General features: G+C 42.7%; 1 protein-coding gene across 1 annotated transcript in view; it reads right to left on the bottom strand.

The window, feature by feature from the left end:
• RAD17 (RAD17 checkpoint clamp loader component) overlaps positions 1–24,393 on the bottom strand; it is a 47,271-nt gene that overhangs the window by 7,546 nt on the left and 15,332 nt on the right. The window contains exons 7-14 of the mRNA XM_040341573.1: positions 20,888–20,940; positions 20,674–20,799; positions 17,802–17,871; positions 16,722–16,833; positions 12,278–12,472; positions 7,100–7,188; positions 6,016–6,162; positions 2,305–2,451 (exon numbers count right to left, since the gene is read on the bottom strand). Coding sequence (XP_040197507.1) covers positions 2,305–2,451; positions 6,016–6,162; positions 7,100–7,188; positions 12,278–12,472; positions 16,722–16,833; positions 17,802–17,871; positions 20,674–20,799; positions 20,888–20,940 — 939 coding nt within the window. The remainder of the gene's footprint in view (positions 1–2,304; positions 2,452–6,015; positions 6,163–7,099; positions 7,189–12,277; positions 12,473–16,721; positions 16,834–17,801; positions 17,872–20,673; positions 20,800–20,887; positions 20,941–24,393) is intronic.

Genomic DNA, 24,393 nt, shown 5'->3' with positions numbered 1-24,393 from the left:
TTAGCCTTATATGCTTTTAATCGCTTTTGAGTCGGTAAGCAGATTAGGAATAAGAGGTGGAGGTCTCATCTATCCTACTTTCTTGCACCAGGCTCCTGGATTTGCTTTATGCATGTATTTCACAAGATAAATGCTTTTGGATATCACAGAAATTTGGATAATTTTTTATGAACTACTTGTTTGTGATTTTACAAGTTTGAATATTTATTTTATTCACCTTGCACAGGTTTTATACACAATTATATGGTGTTATAATTCACTTGTTTTATTTGTGCAGCGCAGTTTATATAATTTTTATGGCATCCAATGTTTCTATCTGACATTTTTGCTGCCGCAGCACGTTTTGTTTTCTTCTATAGCAATGTCATTATTCAATTTCACACTGTTTGTGACCAGCGCAGTATTTTTTCAACTTTTGCATTCTTATTTACACCTAGCAAATGCCACAACAGTGAAAAAAATTGATTTCTGTAGACCAACTCTGGCAACTCTGTTTACAGGGGTTTTTTTCTTACATGGCGTTTAATAGTGAACTCTGTGTATTGGGTCACTTACCTATACATCCACATCCTGCTGAGCTACCAGTAAGGATGTGGATGTATATTGTTAAAGTTTTGTGGAAATCCATTTCGAACACTAAAACGCACTCTGCGTTGTATATAAAATTCTTGTCATTTGCCTCCATGTTCCCATCTTAATGATTTGCTGGCATATTCTTCCATGCTGGACATTTTTCAGAGTTGTCATCTCATTGCAATATCTGCCTGCATGCGCTTCCAAAAAGAAACAGAGGCTGAGAAAACTGCAGCACCCACAGTTTTTTTTGAGGCTGATCTGATCACATGATCCAGCTCCCTTTTATCAGTCAGATGGTTTCAGGGAAAAGGAGGGAGCACCGACAACGGATTGGCCACTGAAGCCTATGGGTGATATCATCATTCCAGGCTTTACTAGCCGTTGTCAGGGCACTCCCTTCTCTCCCCTGCAGCCACCACTGGCTGACACAGGGAGATCCTTTTTTCTTAAGGCCGGAATCACACTAGTGCGTTGCTTTTTTGAGCTGCGTTGTCGTTGCAGATTTCTCTAGAGGGTGTTCTGCAGATCAACTGCGGTTTAGCTGCAGATCAGGTGCGAATTTGGAGACCTGGGAGAACTTCCGGGTGAGAGGAGAGTGGGGGAGAATTGTATTGAGCTGAATGAGAGAAACTCCTGCAGAGAACTGAACACATGTGCGAATTAGATGCGTACCCATAGAAGATAATGGGACTGAATTCGCACCTGAGCCGCACCGCAAGACATAAAAAACGCATGCGGTTTGGAGGCAATACGCAGTGCGGATGCATCGCACATATGTGAACCAGCCTCATTGAAAACAATGTATTTTGAAATGTCCTGCGAATTAGATGCGGTTTAAACCGCACTCAATTCGCATAGGTGTGAACCTGGCCTAAAGGATAGGTTCACCTTTGTTCCAATAAAAAGCATTTATTCTTTTTTTTTTTTTTGCATTAGGGGCCTTTAAAAGCATTGCAATAAGAGATTGCTGATGCCATGCAGGTCTCTTGCACACTGTCAGTGTATCTGCTTACATCCCGTATGGGTAAGCAGATACTCCCTGACAAAAAGACTCAATGAACTACCACGGGAAGCTGGAATTACACTTTAAGCCTTATGCCTCAAATCAATAGCTACACAGAGTTGAAGTCTTTCATCGCTTTGCTGTGCATGCGCATTGTGGATAAAAACACTCAAGTACTATTTTATAGCCCAATTTGATACATGTATTTTTGAAATTGTACAGGCTTTTCTACTGGTTTTGAAAATGAGAAGTCTGATTTCACTGCACACTGCAAGTGTTTCACAATGTGCATGTGTGAAGCTGCAGTAATTCAGATAAAACCCACCTCTTTTTCTGGCTGAAGGATGCCCTGCATAATCTAGCCCTTTCTTTTCTGGCCTGCCGATTTTATTAATTGGATTTCAGTTCTTTTGATGGAGGTTCAGCATTACATGTAGGTGTTTACCTAGGTGGTCTGCATGCACATGCAGTCTGCCTAGGAACGCCCGCTCCTCCAGACTGACATCCCACCCATGAAGGCATTTTGATATTTTCATATCTTCTCCAAAGAGCTAACCCACTGCTTGTATCAGAGCTTTTGTGAGGACTAAGGCAGAAAGCTGGCTCCTCACACCACCCTAGTTAATCCAGAATCGTGTATGTATTTGGAGAACAATTGCTGAAATGAAAAAAAAATATACAGCTTTAATGGGAAAACATTTAATAAAAATAATTGTTCTAGCTACCTTTTTATTAACCATAAGCCATTGTGGTTTGTGAAGAGGCCGAAATCCAACTCCTGACTGACTGTTGGCAAAAGCCCTGGAGCTGTTGGAATGGATAACTCCTCTGCAGGTCACCGATGAGCTGTATACATTGAGGGTTGTCCGGGACTGCAGAAGAAAAAAAAAAAAAGGAAACATGAAAATACTAAGTTATAAGAGCCTAGAATCACCCAAATTAAAATGGTTCCTAAGCTAAAATATTTTTACCTTAATGCATTCCCTGCATTTAGGCAAGAAATCTTTTAGGATTTGCTGTACCTCCCTTCCACTCTAAACACTTAATGACTCCTGGATCGAGCCAGCGCTGTGCCCGGCTACAGTCTTCTCTCCTCTCTCCTTCACACGTGGACTGAGAGGCAGCAGCAGGAGCCATAGTGTCAATAAACCCACACAGCCCAATTTGGGAGAAAGCCAGTAGGTGAACCCCCATAAAAAGTGGCTTCCTATGGGACACACCAAGAAGGGGAGATGCCTAGAGGACAGTTGGGGGACCCCAGAAGAGGAGGTTCAGGGCTTCCCTGTGCAATACTATTGCACTGAGCAGGCAAGTATAACATGTCTGTTATTTAAAATAAAGCTGAGACTTTACAATCCCTTTAACCCCTTCAACTCCTGTACCTACTGTATGGACCTTATGGACTAGAGCAATTTGTACACTTTTTTCTTTTCCTATTTTGACCTGCTTTTGAAAGATAAAAAAATTCTGACTCTTGTAAGGTTTCTTTATCTAATGTCACATGCAGATCAATGGTCAGATATGGTAAATACAATGAAACAATCTACTCAATGGCACTTGCAGACTACACAGCTCCAGCCATTCCTGATGTGTAATACAAGCGAACAATCCAGTTGTTTTCACAACTGATAGTTGCCGGTGATGGCAGCAGAGGGAGCAGCTGCAGGGGAAGATGAGTAGGATCAAAAAGATGCACCTTAGCTTTGTTAAACTTTTTTGGGGCGTATTAAGCCAGCTATACAATGATGGAAATTTGTCCGGTTCAGCAGGGACTGGCCGAATTCTGATCCGTGTATGAGCAGGCTCGATAGACACAAGCCCAGTCAGCATGTTGGAAAATTTTCTTTTGATTAGCGCCGCCGGTTGCAGGTAGTGGTGCTGATCAGTGTATTCCGATGATGGGGAAGTCTCCCCGATGTCAGAATACAAAGACACAGCGGGAAGGATTCCCCATCCACATCAAGTTTGTGGATAGGGGAATCAAAACGGTCATGTATGGCCAGCCTTGTATTCAAAATCCTTAAATGGTTAAAAGTGTAATTATATACTATACAATACCACCACACTATGAAGCTCCTATAAAGGCCCATTTTACAAATTCATTTTTCTGACAACAAAATATTGTCACCCTGGGGCCACCTACTGCCAGAGGAAACCATACTAACTTTTAGGTCATTACCCAAAAGGTGTATGTGGTTTCCTGTGGCAAGGGCTCATGCATGTTCATCTGGTCTCCTATACATGTCTACAAGTGTATGTTCTCTGCTGAAAGAGTATAATAGCTATGTCTGGGGTTTATACACACTAGTGTTTAGGTCAGTATAAGGTCTCTTCTCAGTCCAAGGTTTCAGTCGGACAGCTGTGATTCATATGTGTTTTGTTTTTACATTCTGAGGGGAGTACGGAACAGTTAGGCTACTTTCAGATTGAGGCACTTTGCAGACGCTATAACGATAAAAATAACGCCTGCAAAGCGCCATGGAAGAGCCTCTCCTTTCACTCCAATGTGAAAGTCCCGAGGGCTTTCATACTGGAGCAGTGTGCTGGCAGGACCGTAAAAAAAGTCCTGCTAGCCGCATCTTTGCAGGCTTTTCTTGGAACTAGAGAGAGAATGTAGTTGAATCTTGATGAATATCTATGTAGCCTTCACCTGTTTTGTCTTTGTTTCATGACTGTGTCAGTATATTGACCCGTCTCCTTGACCATCACCCATTGTCAAAATCTGCACATCCATTCTTATATCCCATTGCCGAGCTACGAGCGTGCCTTGGAAAGATATGTAATCCCCAAAAAGACCCCTTCATAACCTCCAAACTAGCTAAATCAAAGCCTAACCATATATCTATTGGGAAGCAATGTTACAAGCTTCAGTGTCTGTTCACCACATACGTGTCTCCTTTAAAAAGTACAGAGAAGAGGCAGATCTCTACGAGGGAAGGACAACGAAAAAGGAACCCTTGCATACCGTCATTAGGTCCAGACGAAGCTACCTACCAGCATTACGAAATGCACTGACGTCACTTCCGCCTGGGAGCCACGCCACGTCCTGGCATTATCTCCCGTAGTGTCAGTGTACACGAGGAAGAGGAGCGGAACAGTGTTCACACATGACAGCTCCAATGGGCAATTCCCAGGCCTGAGACTTCTAATTCATACTAGTCCTTCACGGCACCATACCTTCTATTGCATCAGGAGAGACCCCGACTGTGGAACTATCCAGCGGTCACCACTCAGGAGTCTAGGAACATTTCCCGCTATACCCTAACAGGAGGAACATTTATCAACGGGAATTCTGTGTCCATAGGAGTGGTATCGTATTGCATAATCAATACAGCGATACTCTTCATTTATCTGCAGTTAAGTGTGTAGCCGAGGCATAAAGAATCCAATGCTTGTAGGTGAAGGGCACTTTGTCATCCATGTATTACTGCTCTGAGGGTGTAACCATGGACTTCTTTAGGGGGGCCACTTATGGACTATAGGTCCCTCTCATCCTGAACTGTTACTATCTCTACTGTCAGAGCAGTATTCAGCTTCTACCTTGCCCTCCCTAATCCCCGTTTTCAATCCCATAGGATCAAACCTCCAGGGGTCTTGGCACAGGTCCGCTCTCTATACAGCATTGCTGTTATCCTGGTAATATCTGGGAAGAGCTGACCTGTCCCAAATAGTTTTTGTCATATTTGTTACATGTTTTCTGTCATGTATGTCCTCTATAGGTTTGTGAAATGTTTGGTCTGTCTGGATTGACCAGCCAGACCTGGAATTTTTAGTTCTTTAACTTTATGTCCACCAACCATGTTCTATTTTAATCAATAAATTGTTTTACATATTTTCAACATATGATCTATACTGGTATTCTATAAGCCCCCTTTTCTTTCTTTTTCCACGTCTGTTTGAGACACTTTCTTTATATCTATGAGGCGCTGTAGGAGTGGTGTATACACTGCTCCTAAAGTGCCCCTGCCCATTGGAATCAATGGGCAGCGCCGCTGAACCCCTGGAAAAGCGGGTCTGCAGCGGCACTTTTAATCCTTTTTCGGCCGTTAGCAGGGGTTAAAAGCTCCCCGCTAACGGCCGAATAGCGCCGCAAAAACGACGATAAAGCGCTGCAAAAAGTAAGGGCGCTTTACCGCCGACACCCTGCGCTGGCAGTGTGAAAGTAGCCTTAAGATCACTGCTTTTCTCTGTCAGTGTCATTTCCCCAATTTCTGCAAAGCTAAAGATTTAGGATTCACAGAAGAGTTCCACTGACAAAAGTGCACAAGCCATGGAATGGGGAACTCCAGTGTGAATCTTGGCATCCCTACTGCAGGCAGTATATTACACTACACATAAGCTGGTACTTAAACAGTTTGTAAAGCTAAAACTTTTTATCGCTATCATTTAGAGAAAGAATGTGAAAACTCCAAATTGATTCAAATTAAGCTCCTTACATTCCAGTCCCCAGTGAGAACGTCTGCTGTACTAAAGTACTCGCTGGCTCGGACAACATCATCAATATCAGAGAAAAAGTCCAGATAGTTTTGGTGAAGATAGAGGTTGAACAGCTCGCTTCGCATATGTGATTTCTCTACAACAACCTGAGAGTAGAAACATAAAAGGTAAAAAACTATGAAACAAAAAAAATAAAAGTTTATGTGATAGTGGCAACTCTAAAGCTTACAATTAAAAAACACAGAACATGCCGCTAGTCTTAGAATGGCTGTAAAAAGGATGTCTGTTCATTACACTGCACAGACACACTCAACATCATAATCATATTAAAGATATTCTCTCTTTAAAATAAATTAAACACTGAAAACATAACAAGAGCACACAGACCTGTGCTTGGCGCAAAAGTGTGTGTCTTCTACTCAAATATCAAATGGAATATCCAAAATATTACACTGCATCAAATAATCATATTGTTGGTTAGCCTTCATTTTCTAGGATTGTTTTCCCTTTACACAAAACCGTTTCTGATTGGGAAGCTACAATATCACATTTTTGGTTTTGAGTTTAATACCACTTTTAATTACAAGTAGTATGCCTCTGATGGGTATGGAGTATGAAAGTAAGTGCAAGACTTCCAATGTAAGACATAAAGAGAACAGATTTAGGCACCTTTCACACGTTTTTCAGGCGGTTTAAAATCGTGCCCTGCAGTCTTCAAAGTTATAGCCCGAAGGCTTTCACATTGAAGCAGTGCACTAGCAGGACCGCTTCAAAAGTCCTGCTAGCTGCATCTTTGGAGCGGTTTAGGAGAGGGGTGTTTACCGCACCTTCCCATTGAAATCAATGGGAAACCGCAGTAATACAGAGGCGCATTGCAGGCGCTATTAACCCTTTTTCGGACGCTAGTGGGGGTTTAAACCGCACCACCAGCGGCCGAATACCGTGGTGAATACGACAGTATAGCAGCGCTAAAAATCGCGCCGGTATACCGCCATCGCACCTCCGCTGCCCTGTGTGAAAGGGGCCATAGAGTTCCCCTTATAAAACAAACACAAACATTTAATGTCTATAAAGCAGGCTCACCTCAGGAAGGACAAGCAGCAGGTCTCTCTCATGTTGAGACAAGTGAGCTGGCAATTTTTGGAAGTTGGAGTCAGGGGTTGGTGCCTCTCCTAGAAAAAGAGCAGTTAAAAAATATATATAATTTATTTACACACACACACACACACACACACACACACACACACACTTTATATATATATATATATATATATATATATATATATATATATATATATATATATATATATATATATATATATATATATGAAAAAAAAAAAAAGTATGGGGTTGTTAACTCTCGTTAATAATACAATTAATAACTTAAGCCTCCTGGCTCAAACATGCAAAAGAAAATACCGAGCTACCTGCCTCTCTTCAGCAGCAGCACTGCTTAGGCTCCCGCATGAAGCCCTCCTGATGCCTGTCAGCAACCTCAGATTTAGGTTTCTGGGTTTCAAAAAGTAACCTGCACTCTCCAGCTTCTCTAGCTACTTCAGTGCACATCTGCACTCTCTGGATTCTCCCTTCCAAGCCTGGACTCCTCGGGAGGGTGGAGCCCAGAACCATGGTCAGGTGTCTATAAATAGGCCAGCACACACCTGACCAGTCAGTGTGCTGGTAAATCTGGACCCAGGACTGGGGATTTCATCCCACCCGGATCTCTACGAAATCCCCGGGCTCCAGGTCCCAAAGTGTATTTTATTAAGTAATGAGGGAACTGAAACGCCAGTTTCCTCTGTAAATTATAAGCTCCCTGGAGGCCCTCAACCCGTCTAGTTGAGAATTCTGGGTCACCACACTCTTTGGGTACCACACTACATAGATAGATAGATAGATAGATAGATAGATAGATAGATAGATAGATAGATAGATAGATAGATAGATAGATAGATAGATAGATAGATAGATAGATAGATAGATGGATATCACGCACGCACACCAACGTATGTAAACAAACATAAAACACACAAAACAGAGATGCAACAGTGGGTGTTAAAGGAAACCTGTAATGACGCAATACAGAAACTGCAATTGTTTCACTTACCTTTGCTTATCTCTTTTACATTAAACTAAAGCCGGCTATAGAGGGTTAAAACTATGTATGGGCAGACTGAATGTACCCAAGGTCAACTTAGGTCTGACTTTACATGCCATTATTACTAGTGGCTGTTATAGCCGCTAGCAATAATCACTGTGTTCTCCTGGCAAGAGCGGCTTCCCTCCGCCGGGAGAACACAATGGCTCCACGGAAGGGATCCCCCCATCAAGACAGTCAGTGTTGATGGGGGAATCAGGCGTTTTTCTTTCCTGCAATCCGTGGTTGCAGGAAAGAAAAATGTTCCGTCTATGGCTGACTTTACTCCTTCTTTACGCTGTACTTGAGTTCCACTCTCCATCTGCATGCTAGTCCTGGTGCAATGAAGATGAGCCTATTTAGCTTCACTCCAAGTAAGGTCATGGTTCTGTAGCAAAAATTCAGCTCAGGAGTCTAAAGCCTCATACACACAATCAAATTTTCCGACAGGAATTGTGTGATGGCAGGGTTTTGACAGAAAATCCGACCGTTTGTATGCTCCATCGGACAATTGTTGTCGGATTTTCCGACAACAAATGTTGGATAGCATGCGTTAAAATTTTATCACAACAAATGTGTCGTGTCGGATTTTCCGATCGTGTGTACACAAGTCCGTTGGAAAAAATTCCAAAGCACAAACACGCATGCTCAGAAGTAATGCTAACCATAAGACAATATTAGCAGAAGTTGCCCAAAGGGTGGCGCTAAAGAGCTGAAAAAACATGTACTTTTGTGTTCGTTAGCCGACAAAGTTTTGCCTTTGTATGCAGAACAAGTTCATGGCCAACTCCCTTCGGAGAAAAGTCCTAGGCTTTGTCCGCGGAAAATCCGATCGTGTGTATGAGGCTTCATCATGAATACTTCCATCTAAGGCATTTAAAATCACCAGATTCACATTAAATTAAAGAGTTACTCTACCCAAAACAATGTTCCTCTACATTTTGAACAAAAGGTGGTAAAGTTTTATTAAGGTCAGGTCATTTATTATATCTATTTCCCCTAAGCTACACTTCCAAGTACCTCTCTTTGAAGTGCTTCCTATATATATTCCCAAACTGAACTTATTAGGAGAGGGGTGATGAAGGTATTATGGTTTGAGAAGACTCCATAAATTCTCTAGAAATAAAGCAGAAATTCTGATTACACCCCAGAGCTTTGGGTTTCAATTTGGAAAGAGTTGCATGGTAAAAGAGGAAGAAAGAAAAAATTCCCCTGAATGCTTATGAATAGCAATACTTTTACTAAAACTGGGAGAGAGCAAAATCTTGGGCTTGTTTAATTTAAGGATAAGTTCACCTTTACAAAAAAATAAAAAATAAATAAAGCATTTTTATTTTTTTGTAATGGACCTGTAAAGCACTGCACCCACGATCAGCAGATCACGGCTGTAATGCCACGGTCCTGTAGACTGTATCTGTCTAGCCATACCTCTGATACATGCAGGCAGTTAAACTGAGAGGAAGACTTATTGAACTATCACAGCGCTCAACAGAACTGTGATAGTTCATTGAGAACTACAAGCCGACAACAGCCAAGGCTGGACCTTGCAGTTTTCCCATTCATGGAACACTGACTAGATGATGCGGCTGGGCAGACCCCACGTCTGCGTTTTTTGCAGAATGTGACAGCCAACAGGGGGAAAAAGATTCCCGCTAGCTGTCAGAATAGGGGATCGGGGGCCGATACATCTGTAACAGGTTACAAAAGGTGAACTTATCCTTTAAGCTTCGACAAAAAAAACAAAAAACGATTTGATTGGTTTCCAAGCACAGCTGCACAAGATTTTGCACTCTCCAGTTTTTTTTAGCAAATTAACCCTTTAGTGTAAAGGGAAGCATTATACATACTGACAACGAAACGCAACCAAGACTGTAATTTGTATGCATAATCATATCAATCTTAGTACATGGAGGGAATACAAAACTGAACCATACTACAGAATACTTTGGTTCCTGTATTTTTGATAGCCTGTCCTCGTAGATCGCTAGTGCCGGACTCCTCAAAAATTGTACAGAGAGAAAAACAGGATGTGATCAAACTGGAAGTAGCGGCTGGAACGCAAGCTGGGGCCCCACTACATACATAGCGTGCGTTCCAGGCTTCCATTAGAAGCAAGGAGCGCAGTTTTCAGATTCTTGGCACAATGGGCTAACTATTTGGGATACCGACTTAATGGTGCACGTTACAGCATTGGGAGCTATAATAGGCAAGCCCTAGCTGCTTATAAATTTCTTATATGCGTACATACAGTTGCTGTCCCATTAGGAACATGGTTTTACACATAAGGTAGTAAGACCTGGTTCACACTGGGGCGACACGACAGGCGTGTCGCGTCCCATTCACTGCAATGGAACCGTTCTAATATGAGCTACGCAAGTCGCTCAGACTTAGAAAAAAGGTTCCTGTAGTATTTTGGCGGCGGCTCGGGGCGATCTGCATTGACTTCTATACAGAAGTCGTTTTGCAAATCGCCTCTGAAGTCGTCCTCAGGACGACTTGCAGAGTCGCCCCCGAAGTCGTGCCGCCTATGTGTGAACCGACTCCTAACTCCTTTCCTCTTTCCGTCGAAGGTACTCCTGGCCCTCTTATTGTGGGAGCGTTAGTGATTAAGCTAAAAGTGTGTGTGTATATAAGGCTGAAAGATCAGTTGCTATCTGGCTCAGATGAAGATGGGTTACCTGGCGAGGTCCCCCTTAGGCCCCTTTCACACTACTGCGACTTCAAAGTCGCGCAATTTTACCGTGATTTCGTGGCCGCGATTTCAGGGAACGCCTGTGTAAGTGGCATCAAAATCGGACCAAAGTAGTGCAGGGACTATTTTGAAGTCGGAACGTACACTAGTACGTTGCAACTTCAAAATAGTACCTGCGCTACTTTGGCTGTCATTGGAAATGACTTGTCATGCTACTTTGCCATCACAAATCGTTGGTCAAGTTGTATATGTGTGAAAGGGGCCTTTGTTTAATCAAATAGCATACTCTAATGCAGTACAAAACGGACGTTTTTTTTTTTTCTGTCACAGTACCTTTGATTACAGCATCTGCCACTCAGCTTCCTGTCCCCTCGTATGCTGGTATTCTACGGGTTTTCTTCGGGTTGTGCGTCATATCCTTCCTGGGAGCTTTTCTCATTGCTCCCAGGAGTCATTGCGGAGCCTCGCCGCCATCTTTCTACACCCCACACTCCTGCACAGTAATGGTAGAGTGAGAAGGGGCGAGCGGACATCTTGTTACACCCACCGAAGTTTTAGATTTCACAGTTATTTTCAACACAAAACGGAGCTTATATGCTTAAATACAGTATCTGTTTTGTGTTTAAAATAACTGAAGTCTAAAACTCCGGTGGGTGTAATAATATGTCCGCTTGCCCCCTTCTCACTATCATTACTGTGCAGGAGTATGGGGTGTAGCAAGATGGCGGCCACGGTACTGAGCATGTGCAGGAACGAGAGGCAGTGAATGCTGGGAGTTCAGCATTCACCAAAACAAGGAAGTAAGTGCTTGTGTTCTTCTCATGCCCACAAGCAAAATGGAATCAGCTTTCCTGACAAAATAAAAGTTATTATTCCAGAAGGAATCACTGTGCGGATGATTAGAAACGGCAGAGAAGTGAGTAACTCATTTGATATGCTTTCAAAAATATAATGGCAAAAAAAAAAAAAAAGGGGGGTGCCGCGGGAGATCCGCTTTAAGTTGGATGTTCCGACAAAGTTGGGAGTTTGGGAAGGGGATATCACCGCTCTAGGTGGGTCAAACAAAGGTGAAAACCTCTCCTCCAGTTTAGAAGCCCAGGTGCTGGTAATGCATGTAGCAATAAAAAAAGTTGGGAGTTGTAGTGGCTCTATGTGCGATCATACTACCTACTTTTGTGAGTAGTTTTTATTTATCTTATTTTTATTACATTTTTTTGGATAATGCACTAGACCAGTGCGCCCTCCATTTTTCATTTTCTACAGTGTTTTCCGAGGACAGCGCCAGTCCTAGAGGGCAGCAAGGCTGTGCAACTATATCCACCTGAGACTGCGGTGTTATCCTTGGGTTTGCATTGTCACACCAGTTCGCAGGAGAATATCATTGTTGTTGTTAATGTTACAGAATACTTCATAATAGATGAACAGATCTTACTTTTGCAGTAAAGTATTTTTCCCAATGCCCTAAATAAGAAAAGTGAAGCATCTTTTCCTCCAATGGCTTGGATATCATCTGCATTTTCCATAACTTTGTCAGATTTCTTTTTACTCTTCCCCTTGGATGATGTTTTATCTGACTTTGTCGATCTGCTTTTCTTTTTAGAGCAGAAGACACTCGATAAGGAAGAGTCTAAAATAAACAAATGACAAATACAGATCCATTACAATTTACTTCACAAAAAAAGTCTTTAAAAAAAAAAAAAAAAAAAAAAAAAACAGACATTGAGGGACTGGAATTAACACACTTCCTGTAATAGAGTGACTACACGTACTCACTGTATATTGAGGGGCAGTGTTGTCAGCCTTGGGCAGGATGTGAGTTAGGACAACAGAACAACATTCCCTCCCCTCATCACCATAACTTAGGTGTTCTGTAGCTCACAAAGGTGAACTAGGCAGGGCTAAGAATGCAGAGAAGAGCACTGGATTTCTGGCAAGATCAACGATTATTTGTATGTACCCAACAGATATAATAGCTACTTCAAGTATTCTATTTAGCAAACAAAAAAGGTAAGTGCCGGTTCACACTACCGCGACTTCGGATCCGACGTGTCGCCCGACAAGAGAAATTTTATTGAAGTGAACGAGAGCCGTCTTAATGTACACTACTGAAGTCGCTCCGCTTTCAGTAAAGGTTCCTGTACTACTTCAAGGCAACTTGTACCCATAGATTTCAATGGAAGTTGCCTCCAAAGTCGGATCACTGTCTTAACTGAAGCAACTTTACAGGAAGAGAAAATAGTTTTCTCAGGCAAACCCCTCCCTCCCACATAGCTGATTATTGTTTGATTGGCCACTGGCAAAGTCACCTGTCCTGGAGGCAACTTTAAGTCGCGCTGTAAGTCGGGTTGCCCCTGGGTGAACCGGCTCTAACTGACAAGACAAGTTCATGGTTAGGTTTTATATACAATAACATTTTTAGACACTGGTAATACATTTTTCTCAACCTCTGGCCTCTTTCACACGGGACGTAATGATCCGCCCCGTGAACCTCCGCTTGCTCAGCGTTGATCCCCGCTGAGCCGCCGGATGACAGGGCGGTCCCCGCACACCGCGCAAGGACTGCCCTGTCAGATCTCCGCTCTCCCCTATGGGGGAGATCGGATGAACACGGACCGTCTGTCCGTGTTCATCTGATCAGATGATAAATGAAAAATCAGGGTTTTCCTCCGTCTGCAGAATCGGAGGATTGCGGAACCGGGTGAGATCGCTGACACCCGCAATCTCATAGGGACCAATGTATGTCCCTTTTTCATCCGTACACGGATGGATGAAAAAGCAGACATACGGTCCGCCCGTGTGAAAGAGCCCTTATCCATCAAAATAATGACTCCTTTTCCAAAACTGCTACATTCAGAAGCAATATCTGTCTCTGCATGGTAGCATGAAAGATATAAATCATTTTAAAAATTGTACTATGTTTCGGCTCTTTTTAGCAGGATGTCGTATGGTGGTCTCAAGCATCAATCAGCAACTATGGTTTGGACAATCCTCACCAAAAAACTGATGAATCCAGATGTATTTACTTGGCGCTTCTTATTCAAACTAAACTGCAAATCCTCTCATGGTAGTCAAGAGTAATTAAATTGAGTTTCTTAAAGCGTAACTTCACTTTTGCTGAGAAATAAACATTCCCCCTGGGTGATCTATGTACAATGCAAGGATTATAACAACCTTTGTTGCAGATTCCTATCTTTTGTTATTCTGAAGAAATCCCTGTGTGTTTGTCTGTGTCTCTTGGCTTAGTAGGTCTAATGGGAGTGGTTTCATAATTATCAGTCAGCTGTGGGGGACTAATGAGGAAAGCTGCTGGGCCTGCATCCCTTTAGAGGTGTTACTGTTGGAAATATCTCACCAAAAATTACATTTTTGTTGCAGGGGATGCCTGAAATCTGATTTGTATCTTAGGCAGACTTCTGGAAAAATCAGTGAGCTAATCACACAAGCAGGAAATTATGTTTCTGGGGAGTGGTCAGTACACATTCTGTGTACAGAACAACTCCATGTAGCCATATTGCATTTATAGAAAATTACAGTGGCTTCAGAATGAAAAGGAAAGGAAAGGAAAGGTAATTTTTAATAACATTCAATTACAATAAGACTTGTATCGCAATTATACACGCTATATTATTTTTTCTTGTGGGAGTTAACCTTTAAATCTATCAGGAGACAAATCGTTGTGTTCTCTGTGCATGGGTTCCTGGACCCGCCTACCTGCTGGGTCATTACGCTCTCCCTATTTATATTTTTTGTGTTATGGAAGGCCTGAAACACAAAATGGTGGCAGGAAAACCCAAAAAACTCAGGTGTAAAGAAATAAAGTTGAGAAATCTGGCAAAGAGATCTCACATTTAGGGCAGCCTTTTTTTAACTAAAGTACCTTGTCAAAATGCCAAAAATGTCCCTAGATTGCTCAAAACTTTTGTGCAAGCCAGCGGGTGGCTCAAACCTCCCTTTTTGTTACACTAAGCCACAAGTTTGCATTGAGCAATATTACAACCATCGGCACTGTGCAGGCCAGCCGCCAGCGTCCTAACAACCACTGACATCATTGGTTGAGAAGGAGAATATTGGGCACCTGCACAGTATGCTTGCCTGACACCCCCTAACTCTCTATGTCAGCAACAGGGTCAAGTTAGCTGCATGGGGGAAAGAAAATGGAATAATTGTTAGAAGAAGTGTGCCAAAAGTGTATTTGCTTTGAAAGAATAAATCACCTGTAATGTTGGGTGTCTTACGTGTGTGGAAGTTGCTGCTGCAATGTACACTTAATAGTTTAGATCTTAAAATTTTTTCAATGGGGTGACTTGAGACTGTTCAGAACTTTAAAGGGTGCCTTGACTGAAAAAAAAAGGTTGCGAAACACTGATCTAGGGTATCCAAGACATGCAGCAAGTCAGGGGTGGACTTACAGTAACCTACATCTATAGCATTACATTTGGGTGGACGAACATCTAAACTTCACGTATAAAAGCACCAAATCTTCTGCTATACACACTCAATAAGACATATCCCTAGCTGCTGTAGTAAACACACGTTCCAGTACGTATGACATAAATGTACCTGAAGTCCCCTTGATGCTAAACCCTATCACGTGATAGTCCTCTCCTCTTTTGAAAGTCTATATACTCCCTATGCTGGTCCAGCTCCACCACTGCTCCATTCACCTCCTTGCATCCCTTTTAACCACTAGAGGCCCGTGCTACAGTCAAATGACAGCTACAGCGCAGGCCTGAAAATCCTGGAGGACGTCAATAGACGTCCTCCCCTTTGCACACGCACTGTGATCACCGAGTCACCGAAACTCGTGTATCACAGATCCGTGTAAGGGGCCGGTCCCGAAGAGGAAGAAGGCACATCTGCCTCCTCCTTTCCTCAAAAATACCACCTGCCATTGCCACCTATCAATGCCCACAGTACCACCTATCAATGCCCACCTGTGACGCCAATCAGTGCCACCTAGCAATGCTGCCTATCAGTGTAACCGATCAGTGCCCATCACTGCCACTTATCAATGCCACCTATTAGTGCCACCTATCAATGCACTTCCGTGCCACCTATCAATGCCATTCAGTGCCACCTCTCAGTGCCGCCCACCAGTACAGCCACATCAGCGTACATCAATGAAGGAGAAAAATTACCCGTTTATATTTTTTAATATTTTGTTATAAAATTTTGCAATTTTTTTTTTTAAATCTGTTTTTTTAATTTTTTTTAACAAAAAAGAAAAACCGCAGGAGGTGATCAAATACCAGCAAAATAAAGCTCTATTTGTGGGGAAAAAAAATAAGAATGTCATTTGGGTACAGTGTTGCATTCAAAGCTGAAAATTGGTCTGGGCAGGAGGGGGGTTTAAGTGCCCAGTAAGCAGTTAAGTAGCTGCTTGGGAAGAAGGGAAGTGGAATACTATAGAGCAGTGCTTCCCAACCACATTCCTCAAGCACCCCCAGCAGGCCAAGTTTTGGAAATTTCCCTTAGATAACATAGCTGTGAAGAATTTAAAGTACCTGTTCAGAAAGAAGGAAAACCTGTAAACAAGACATGTTGGGTATACTTGACTGAGGTTGGGAACTTTAAATCTGCTAGGGTACCGACATCACATGCCCAAAAAAAGATTGGAATATCTCCATCTTGCAACAATTGCATACATGGGGAAAACCAAGTAACAAAATGTTGAGTGTTACCACTCCTCAGAAACTTCAAAGCTGCCAAAGGTTTTAGGCTAGGCACAAACAAACCTATGTGTATGGGTAGGAAGAGTAGCTATTTGGTCTATCGGTAGAAGTCCAAGTTTATATGCATAGGCTAACAAAGCTAACATTGGAAGCTACAGAAACAAAAATATGCTTGGAATCAAGTCCCAAGTTCACACACTGTACCTTTAAGTGCGGAGAACTGCAGGCTATTAATGGCACTTCGGATGTCTCCAGTGCTTCCAGAACACAGTAACTCAAGTGCTTGCTTGTCTGGAATAACACATTTTCCCCCACTCTTTAAAAAAGAAAAAAAAAGAAGAAAACCACAACAACATGAAAATTAGTTACAAATCAAGAAAGCTACGTATTAATTCAATAGAGACAGACAGAGACATATGAAAAGCTGGGACACATATAAAAGTAAGTGTGTTGCACTGCCTTTAAAGCGGAGGTTCACCCTAAAAACAAGTATATACCATTCAATCCAGCATACTGCCGACATGTACAGTATGCTGTTTTTTTTTTTTCCCGGTTTACATACCGTAGTTTAGGTATTTCCCCCCCTGGCTTCCGTGTAGTGAATCCCGCGGGAGTGGGCGTTCCTATTCAGAGACTAAGTGATTGACGTATGACAAAAGTTTCACCCCCGCGTCACCAGTTTCCGAAAGAAGCCGAGTCGGCTTTATACGGCACCTGCGCACCGACGTTCGGCTTTTTCCCGGAAACTAGCTATGCACATTATACGCCGGGGGTGAAGCTTTTGTCATACGTCAATCACTAAGTCTCTGAATAGCAACGCCCACTCCCACGGTATTCACTACCCGGAAGCCGGGGGGAAAAATACCTATACTACGGGATGTAAACCGAGAAAAAAAAACCCAGCATACTGTACATGTCGGCAGTATGCTGGATTGAATGGTATATACTTGTTTTTAGGGTGAACCTCCGCTTTAAGTTTTCCATACACATATAAAAACATGCTATAGCTTTGCACAAATGTAGAAAATAAATATCAATGGAATCCAGATTTTACCATTACACGATTATATATGACTGTCCACCAACAAAAAATCCTACTGCTTGAACCAAAATGCCAAGCACAAGGATTATTAGAGCCTTTACTACAACCTAGTACCTTGGTGCCAATCCACAATGGGAGTGCACAGCTTTCTACAACTGTACCGTGTACTGTATTGTGTGGAGTAAATGTACCCAAATCCTATAAAATGATTAGTTAACATCTTACCATGTGCAGACACTTACCACAGCAGCTTCTGATGTAGCAATTCGGGTCAGAACTTTCATCATACTGGTGGGGGCAACTGGATTAAAACTGTAACATAATAAGTAGCAAGTTAAATATGTAACACTAAAATAACATTTTGCAAATTGGTTACTATTAATTAGGCCACATGGAGCAATTAGTAGCAATCTTTAACAAGTAAACAGCCATTAAAATACATTTGTTTTTTTCTATTAAGAAACCTGCACTAGGCAAAAAAATTCAATCAAACTTCTCAAATGTTACCACAGTTAAAATGAAGGAAATTAAATCACCAAAGAAAGCAATCAATTGTTGCCAACATCCCTGCTAATACAGACATTTACAAACAAGTACAGTTAAAGGAGGAGTAGGGCCAAAGCTTTATTGGCCCTACAGTAGTGCAGTTCATTCTGCACCAGTGACCTTGTGGCTAAAGCCTGCCGTCAGCTGATGTCACTCAGCCAGTCCAGGCTCTGGATTGATATCAGCTTTACAATTGGGATCCCCCCATATGCACGGACCAGCAGCTGGAGCAGCCTCTCTGAGAGCCTGAGCCAGCCACTCCCACCCCCGCCACATCCCAGCACTCTAGTGAGCAGAGGGGGGACTTGGGCCCCTTTCACACTGGGGCGTTTTTCGAGCGTTGCCTCATCTGCAATCCCAATGTGCTGGTAAAGCACTGCCAAGACCCTAAAGTTTTAGGGCGTTTTTGCAGTGCCTCAGTGTGAAAGGGTAAGGCGTTATTACAGCGCTTTCAATTTATTTCAATGGAGAGGGGCGTTTTTTGAGCGTTTTTTTCAGCGCCCAAAAGCTGCTCCAAAGATGCTGCTGGCAGAACTCAATGTGAAAGGGTCCATTGAGATGCATGGAGAGCATTTTATGAGCGTTTTAAAAGTGCTATTTTTAACACTAAAATGCTGTAAAAACGCTTCAGTGTGAAAAGGGTCTTACAGTCACAGATCTCTGTTTAGAGCAGAGGGGAGAACTGAGGGATTAGCGGTGTTTAATCGTTCAGTTCTCAGTGGAGAGCTGGCGGGAGACAGATGCAGAATCGGACCAATGCTGCATCAATCTAGGCGAGTATAAATGTTTTTTTTGTTTTTTTATAAACCTGAACATCTTTTAAAATAGGCCAATAAAATATTTATTAAAGGTTGCCACCAATTTATAAAGACTTTTTAAATGAAGTAAACAGAAAGAAGAATTTTCTCCCCCACCCATTTTCATGTTTCCCAGATGGTCTACCTTGTGACATACTTTTTTTGCGGATGTTTCAGGCCCCAAGTACACATTACCCAAAAAAACAAAGAACAGGAGGTGAGGATTTCTCAGAAGAAATAAGGACATTTAAAAGCAAAATGGAAGGATGAGGTAAGTGAAGGAGGACTGCACTAAGGTAAAGGAAGCTATTTAGGAAAATAAATTGTACCTTTACAACCCCTTTAATAGGATAGAAGACGTGGTACTATCCTCTAAAGATAAACACAAAGAGATTATATATATATCTCTTTGTGTTTATCTTTAGAGGATAGTACCACGTCTTCTATCCTATTAAAGGGGTTGTAAAGGTACAATTTATTTTCCTAAATAGCTTCCTTTACCTTAGTGCAGTCCTCCTTCACTTACCTCATCCTTCCATTTTGCTTTTAAATGTCCTTATTTCTTCTGAGAAATCCTCACCTCCTGTTCTTCTGTCTGTAACTCCACACAGTAATGCAAGGCTTTCTTCCTGGTGTGGAGTGTCGTGCTCTCCCCCTCCTTTGGACTACTGGAGAGTCAGGACACCCACTAACACACAGCTCCTTTATCTGCAACGTAGAGAGCGTCCTGACTCTCCTGTAGTCCAAGGCAGGGGGCAAGCACGACACTCCACACCAGGGAGAAAGCCTTGCATTACTGTGTGGAGTTACAGACAGAAGAACAGGAAGTGAGGATTTCTCAGAAGAAATAAGGACATTTAAAAGCAAAATGGAAGGATGAGGTAAGTGAAGGAGGACTGCACTAAGGTAAAGGAAGCTATTTAGGAAAAAAAAATTGTACCTTTATAACCCCTTTAAGTTCTCCTACTTTTGTTAGCTATAGTGAGATGAAAGGGGCATGTGGCTCCCTCAATCCCTGCGCAATACACAGTTTGGCGGCATTAGGGGATGACGGAGGATCAATTTTTGGTATGTTTTCTCCGGAATATCCGAGACATGCAGGACGTAGAGGGTGGGGTCCTCCAGGACGTAATCAGTAAATTTTTGCGCGTTTCTGTGGATTTCTATCCAGAAGTGTTTGGTCTGCCACTTGTAGTCCCTACCTTCCCATGGCATCTCTAGCAGCAGGCCAAAACCGTGGGAAAGTATTTATGGAGCACTGTCGAAGTACGGCACCACCATGTAAAGGTTTTGAAGAGAATATATTACACACACATACATACATACATACACACGTGTGTGTGTGTGTGTGTGTGTGTGTGTGTGTGTGTGTGTGTGTGTGTGTGTGTGTGTGTGTGTGTATGTATGTATGTATGTATGTATGTATGTATGTGTATATTATATATATATATATATATATATATATATATATATACATATACACATATACACATATACACACACATACACATACACATACACATACACAAACACACAAACACACAAACACACACTACTAAAAGAATACTTGAGGGAGTTCACCTTTTGAAATTACTAGCTGTCTGGCTGTCATGCTTATGTTTAGGTTTCAATGCCATCACTTGAAAGACTCAGCTAGGAATTCCACTCTGCATATTTCTGTCAAATACTTTCATTTCGGGTATGTTGACCAGGGTACCAAATTCATAACTGGGAAAATTGAATTACACAGGCAAACAAAATGCTTATTTACCTGACATTACAGACAAATAATTCTTCCTGAATTTCCTTTGGAAACAGCCGTCTTTGATGGCTATCCCCACTAAGACTGTCTGATATGATGAACACTAGAGGGCAGCGTCCCGTCCTCACAAATGTCCTACAAGACAACAAAAAAACAGTAAAAGAATTGAACGCTAGGGGGAAACAAATGTAGCATTTCATAACCCAGAAACATTTCAGCTTACCTGAGAATATCATGTAAACTTGAAGGGTCTCTATAAAATAAATTAGGCATATCCTTCAAAGAAAAAACACAGAGAAAAACATCAAGATATATTGAAATTAAATCTCATCTCAGACATAATTTAAGTTAGATGCCCAACAAACTGAAAACCTAGATTTGCACTTCTACTGGTTGTTAACAGAGTTAAGTTGTTTAAATGTATTTGTTATAACCGTCATTATTAAAAATAATTAAATAAATAAAAGTACAAAAGTTGATCTTTTAATTTGGAATAATTCAGGGCTCACAATCAGACTTTATACTTCTCATCCTGCAACTAGTGCTGATCTTTAAAGGGAACCTGTCAGCCATTTCAAGTCCTAACAGTGGGTACTGCAAAGTTTCTATTACATTAATAATTTAGAAAGTCCTTCCATTATTTTCAGTTCAGCTTTACTAGGTAATTGACTTGTTCAACCTCTGGGCTAAGCCTCGCCCACATAATTTCATGTACTTATACAGCGCCGTCAATTTACACAGTGCTTTACACATATATATTGGACATTCACATCAGTCCCTGCACTCAAGGAGCTTATGATCTAAAGTACACTCTGCCCTGTAATATATGGTTACGATTGTACTTTCACGCAAGGCTTTTTTATTTATTTGTTTGGTAATGCTTGCTTATTTTTTTTTTTAAGTTGAGGAACTAGGAGTTTCAGCATGGTCAAGTTGCAAGAAAACATAGTTATATAAATACCTCTAAAGGAAGCAAAGAAAGTGAGAAGCTGCATGGCAGAGGGGAAGTACCGTATTTATCGGCGTATAACGCGCACCAGCGTATAACGCGCACCCTAATTTTAGGAAAAAAACTTTCAACAGCCCCTTTTATATTCCAAAGCCCCCTGCACATTACATACAGATCCCAGCACATTACATATAGATCACATCCCAGCACATTACATATAGATCACATCCCAGCACATTACATATAGATCACATCCCAGCACATTACATATAGATCACATCCCAGCACTTAGATCACATCCCAGCACATTACATATAGCCCCCAATCCTGTGGGAAAAAAAGATTTTTTGTTGTTTTGTACTTACAGTTTTGATGTCTTGCGCGGCGTCCATCTGCGGCCTCGTCGGGTCCGGCGTCCTTCTGCGGCCTCGTCGGGTGCCCTCTTCGGCGGGTCGGGCGTCCGTCTTCGGCGGGTCCGGTGTCCATCTTCGGCGGGTCCGGCGTCCATCTTCGGCGGGTCCGGCGTCCTCCCGCTCGTTTCCCGCCACGACTTTGAATACTGCGCCCACATATAGCGAGCGCAGTACACTCGTGAATCTTCGGGCAGGCTCGGGCGCCTCTCGCACTGACGTCCTGTACGCTCAGGACGTCAGTACGAGAGGCGCCGAGACTGGCCGAAGATTCACGAGTGTACTGCGCTCGCTATATGCGGGCGCAGTATTCAAACTCATGGCGGGAAAGCGGGTATCGGCGTATACTGCGCACCCACGATTTTGCCCTGATTTTCAGGGCAAAATAGTGCGCGGTATACGCCGATAAATACGGTACGTCCCCAGAGCGGTTTTGCTTTTCTTTGAACGTGTGGTTTAAAGAAAAGCAAAACCGCTCTGGGGACGTACTTCCCCTCTGCCATGCAGCTTCTCACTTTCTCTGCTTCCTTTAGAGGTATTTAAATAACTATTTTAGCTGCCATGCTAGGCTTAATTGGACACTTTAAAGCATAATTCCAGACTTAAGCCTCGTACACACGAACGGTTTTCCTGCAAGGAAAACTGCCAGGAGAGCTTTTTGGCTGGGAAAACCGGACGCGTGTATGCTTCCTCGCAGTTTTCCCGTCAGGAAAACAGCCGGGAATCCCGTCGGGAAAATAAAGAATCTGCTCTCCATTTTTCCGTCGGGTTTCCCAGCGTTTTTTTCGTCCACCAGATCTACTACTTACCTATGGGAAAGACTGCGAGTGAGGCAGTGCCGATGGAGCGTACGCACGGCCAGGATTCCCGGCTAAAGCTCCATGGCAGTTTTCCTGCCGGGTTCTCGGCTTTCCCCTCGGTTTTCACGGCTGACTTTTTACCGCAGAGAAAACCGAGCGTGTGTACAGGGCTTTACCGTTTCTATCCCACCACCTCTGGTGCTTAATGAGAAACTGTGCTGCTCTTTAATCATTTCCCTCCCTACTGTGTGCCTAAGAATTTTCACTAAAAGGGAAACAAAACAGGCATCACTTCCTGTGTGGTGTTGCCCATGCTCCCACAAGACCCACTAAGCTTGCTCTCTCAGGATACAGAGGTCATCAGTAATTCACAACTTTTTAGAAAGCCAGTCGCATCTGCATGAGAGCAATCCTGCACCTCTCTTTGCAGCAATGCCTGTACTGGAAACATAGCCAACAGCATCCTGTTTCTTCTAGATGGGAAGAGGGTTGTCTGCAGAGAGCTCCCTTCTTCTTGTGCACACGAATACTAGTCTTACAATTTTCTTGTACAAATTTATTTTAGAGTTACCAAGACCATATAATATGAGGTCAAACCTAAACACTTTGGCCCGGATTCACAAAACACGCCGACGTATCTCGAGATACGCCGCGTAAGTGTAAATATGCGCCGTCGTATCTGTGAGCCGTGCCCACAAAACTAGATACGGCTGAAAATGGGCTTCATCCGACCAATGTAACTTTCCTACGCCGGCGTATCGTGGGCGCATATTTACGCTGGCCGCAAAGGGCGCTCCCATCGATTTTCTATGCACATGTGAAAATGAGGGACACGTAGTTGCGCATAATATATGCGGTTTACGTAAGTCGTACGTCCGGCGTAAAGTTATTTCCCATATAGGAGACACAACTCATGCAAAGGTATGGACCAGGGAACACAAGCCGTCGTTTGCGTAGTACGTGAATAGGGCTGGGCGTAGGTTACGTTCACGTCGTAGGCAGTGATTTGACATATCTTAGGCAGTTGTTTAGACGTGATTCTCAGCATGCGCACTGGGATGCGTCCACAGGACGGCGCATTCGCCGTACGTTATTTGTATCTTTATGACGCTCAGTCCATCATTTACATGGGGTCACTCCTCATTAGCATGGTTCACGCCCACTTCCACTTACGCTGGCTTACGCCGAGGAAACCCAGCGTAGGTTTGGGGGCGAGTGCTTTGTGAATACTGTGCTTGCTTCTGTGCGCTGCGTCGGCGTAGCGTATATTAGATACGCTAAGCCGGCATAAATATGCGCCATGTATGTGAATCCGGGCCTTTGAATTTGTATGCAATCAGGCAGGCCCTTGCACTACATAGTTGAAGGTAAATCTAAAGGAAATTCAATAAGAAAATTGTATCATGTATGCCCAGCTTTAAAGAAAATTGTCTGCTGCTGACAGTGTACTGTATACGGTTTCTCTCCATATGCAAATACAGCATTGTTTCTCAGTGAACAAAACTGACTTCCCATGGTCCTTATTGTATGACTGGATAACATGTGCTGTATTATCCACTTACACAGAATC

The sequence above is a fragment of the Rana temporaria genome, chromosome 1 (assembly GCF_905171775.1).
Source record: "Rana temporaria chromosome 1, aRanTem1.1, whole genome shotgun sequence".
In the NCBI taxonomy this organism is placed as follows: domain Eukaryota; kingdom Metazoa; phylum Chordata; class Amphibia; order Anura; family Ranidae; genus Rana; species Rana temporaria.
The sequence above is the reverse complement of the archived record's forward strand: the minus strand, read 5'-3'. Positions and strand labels throughout refer to the sequence as shown.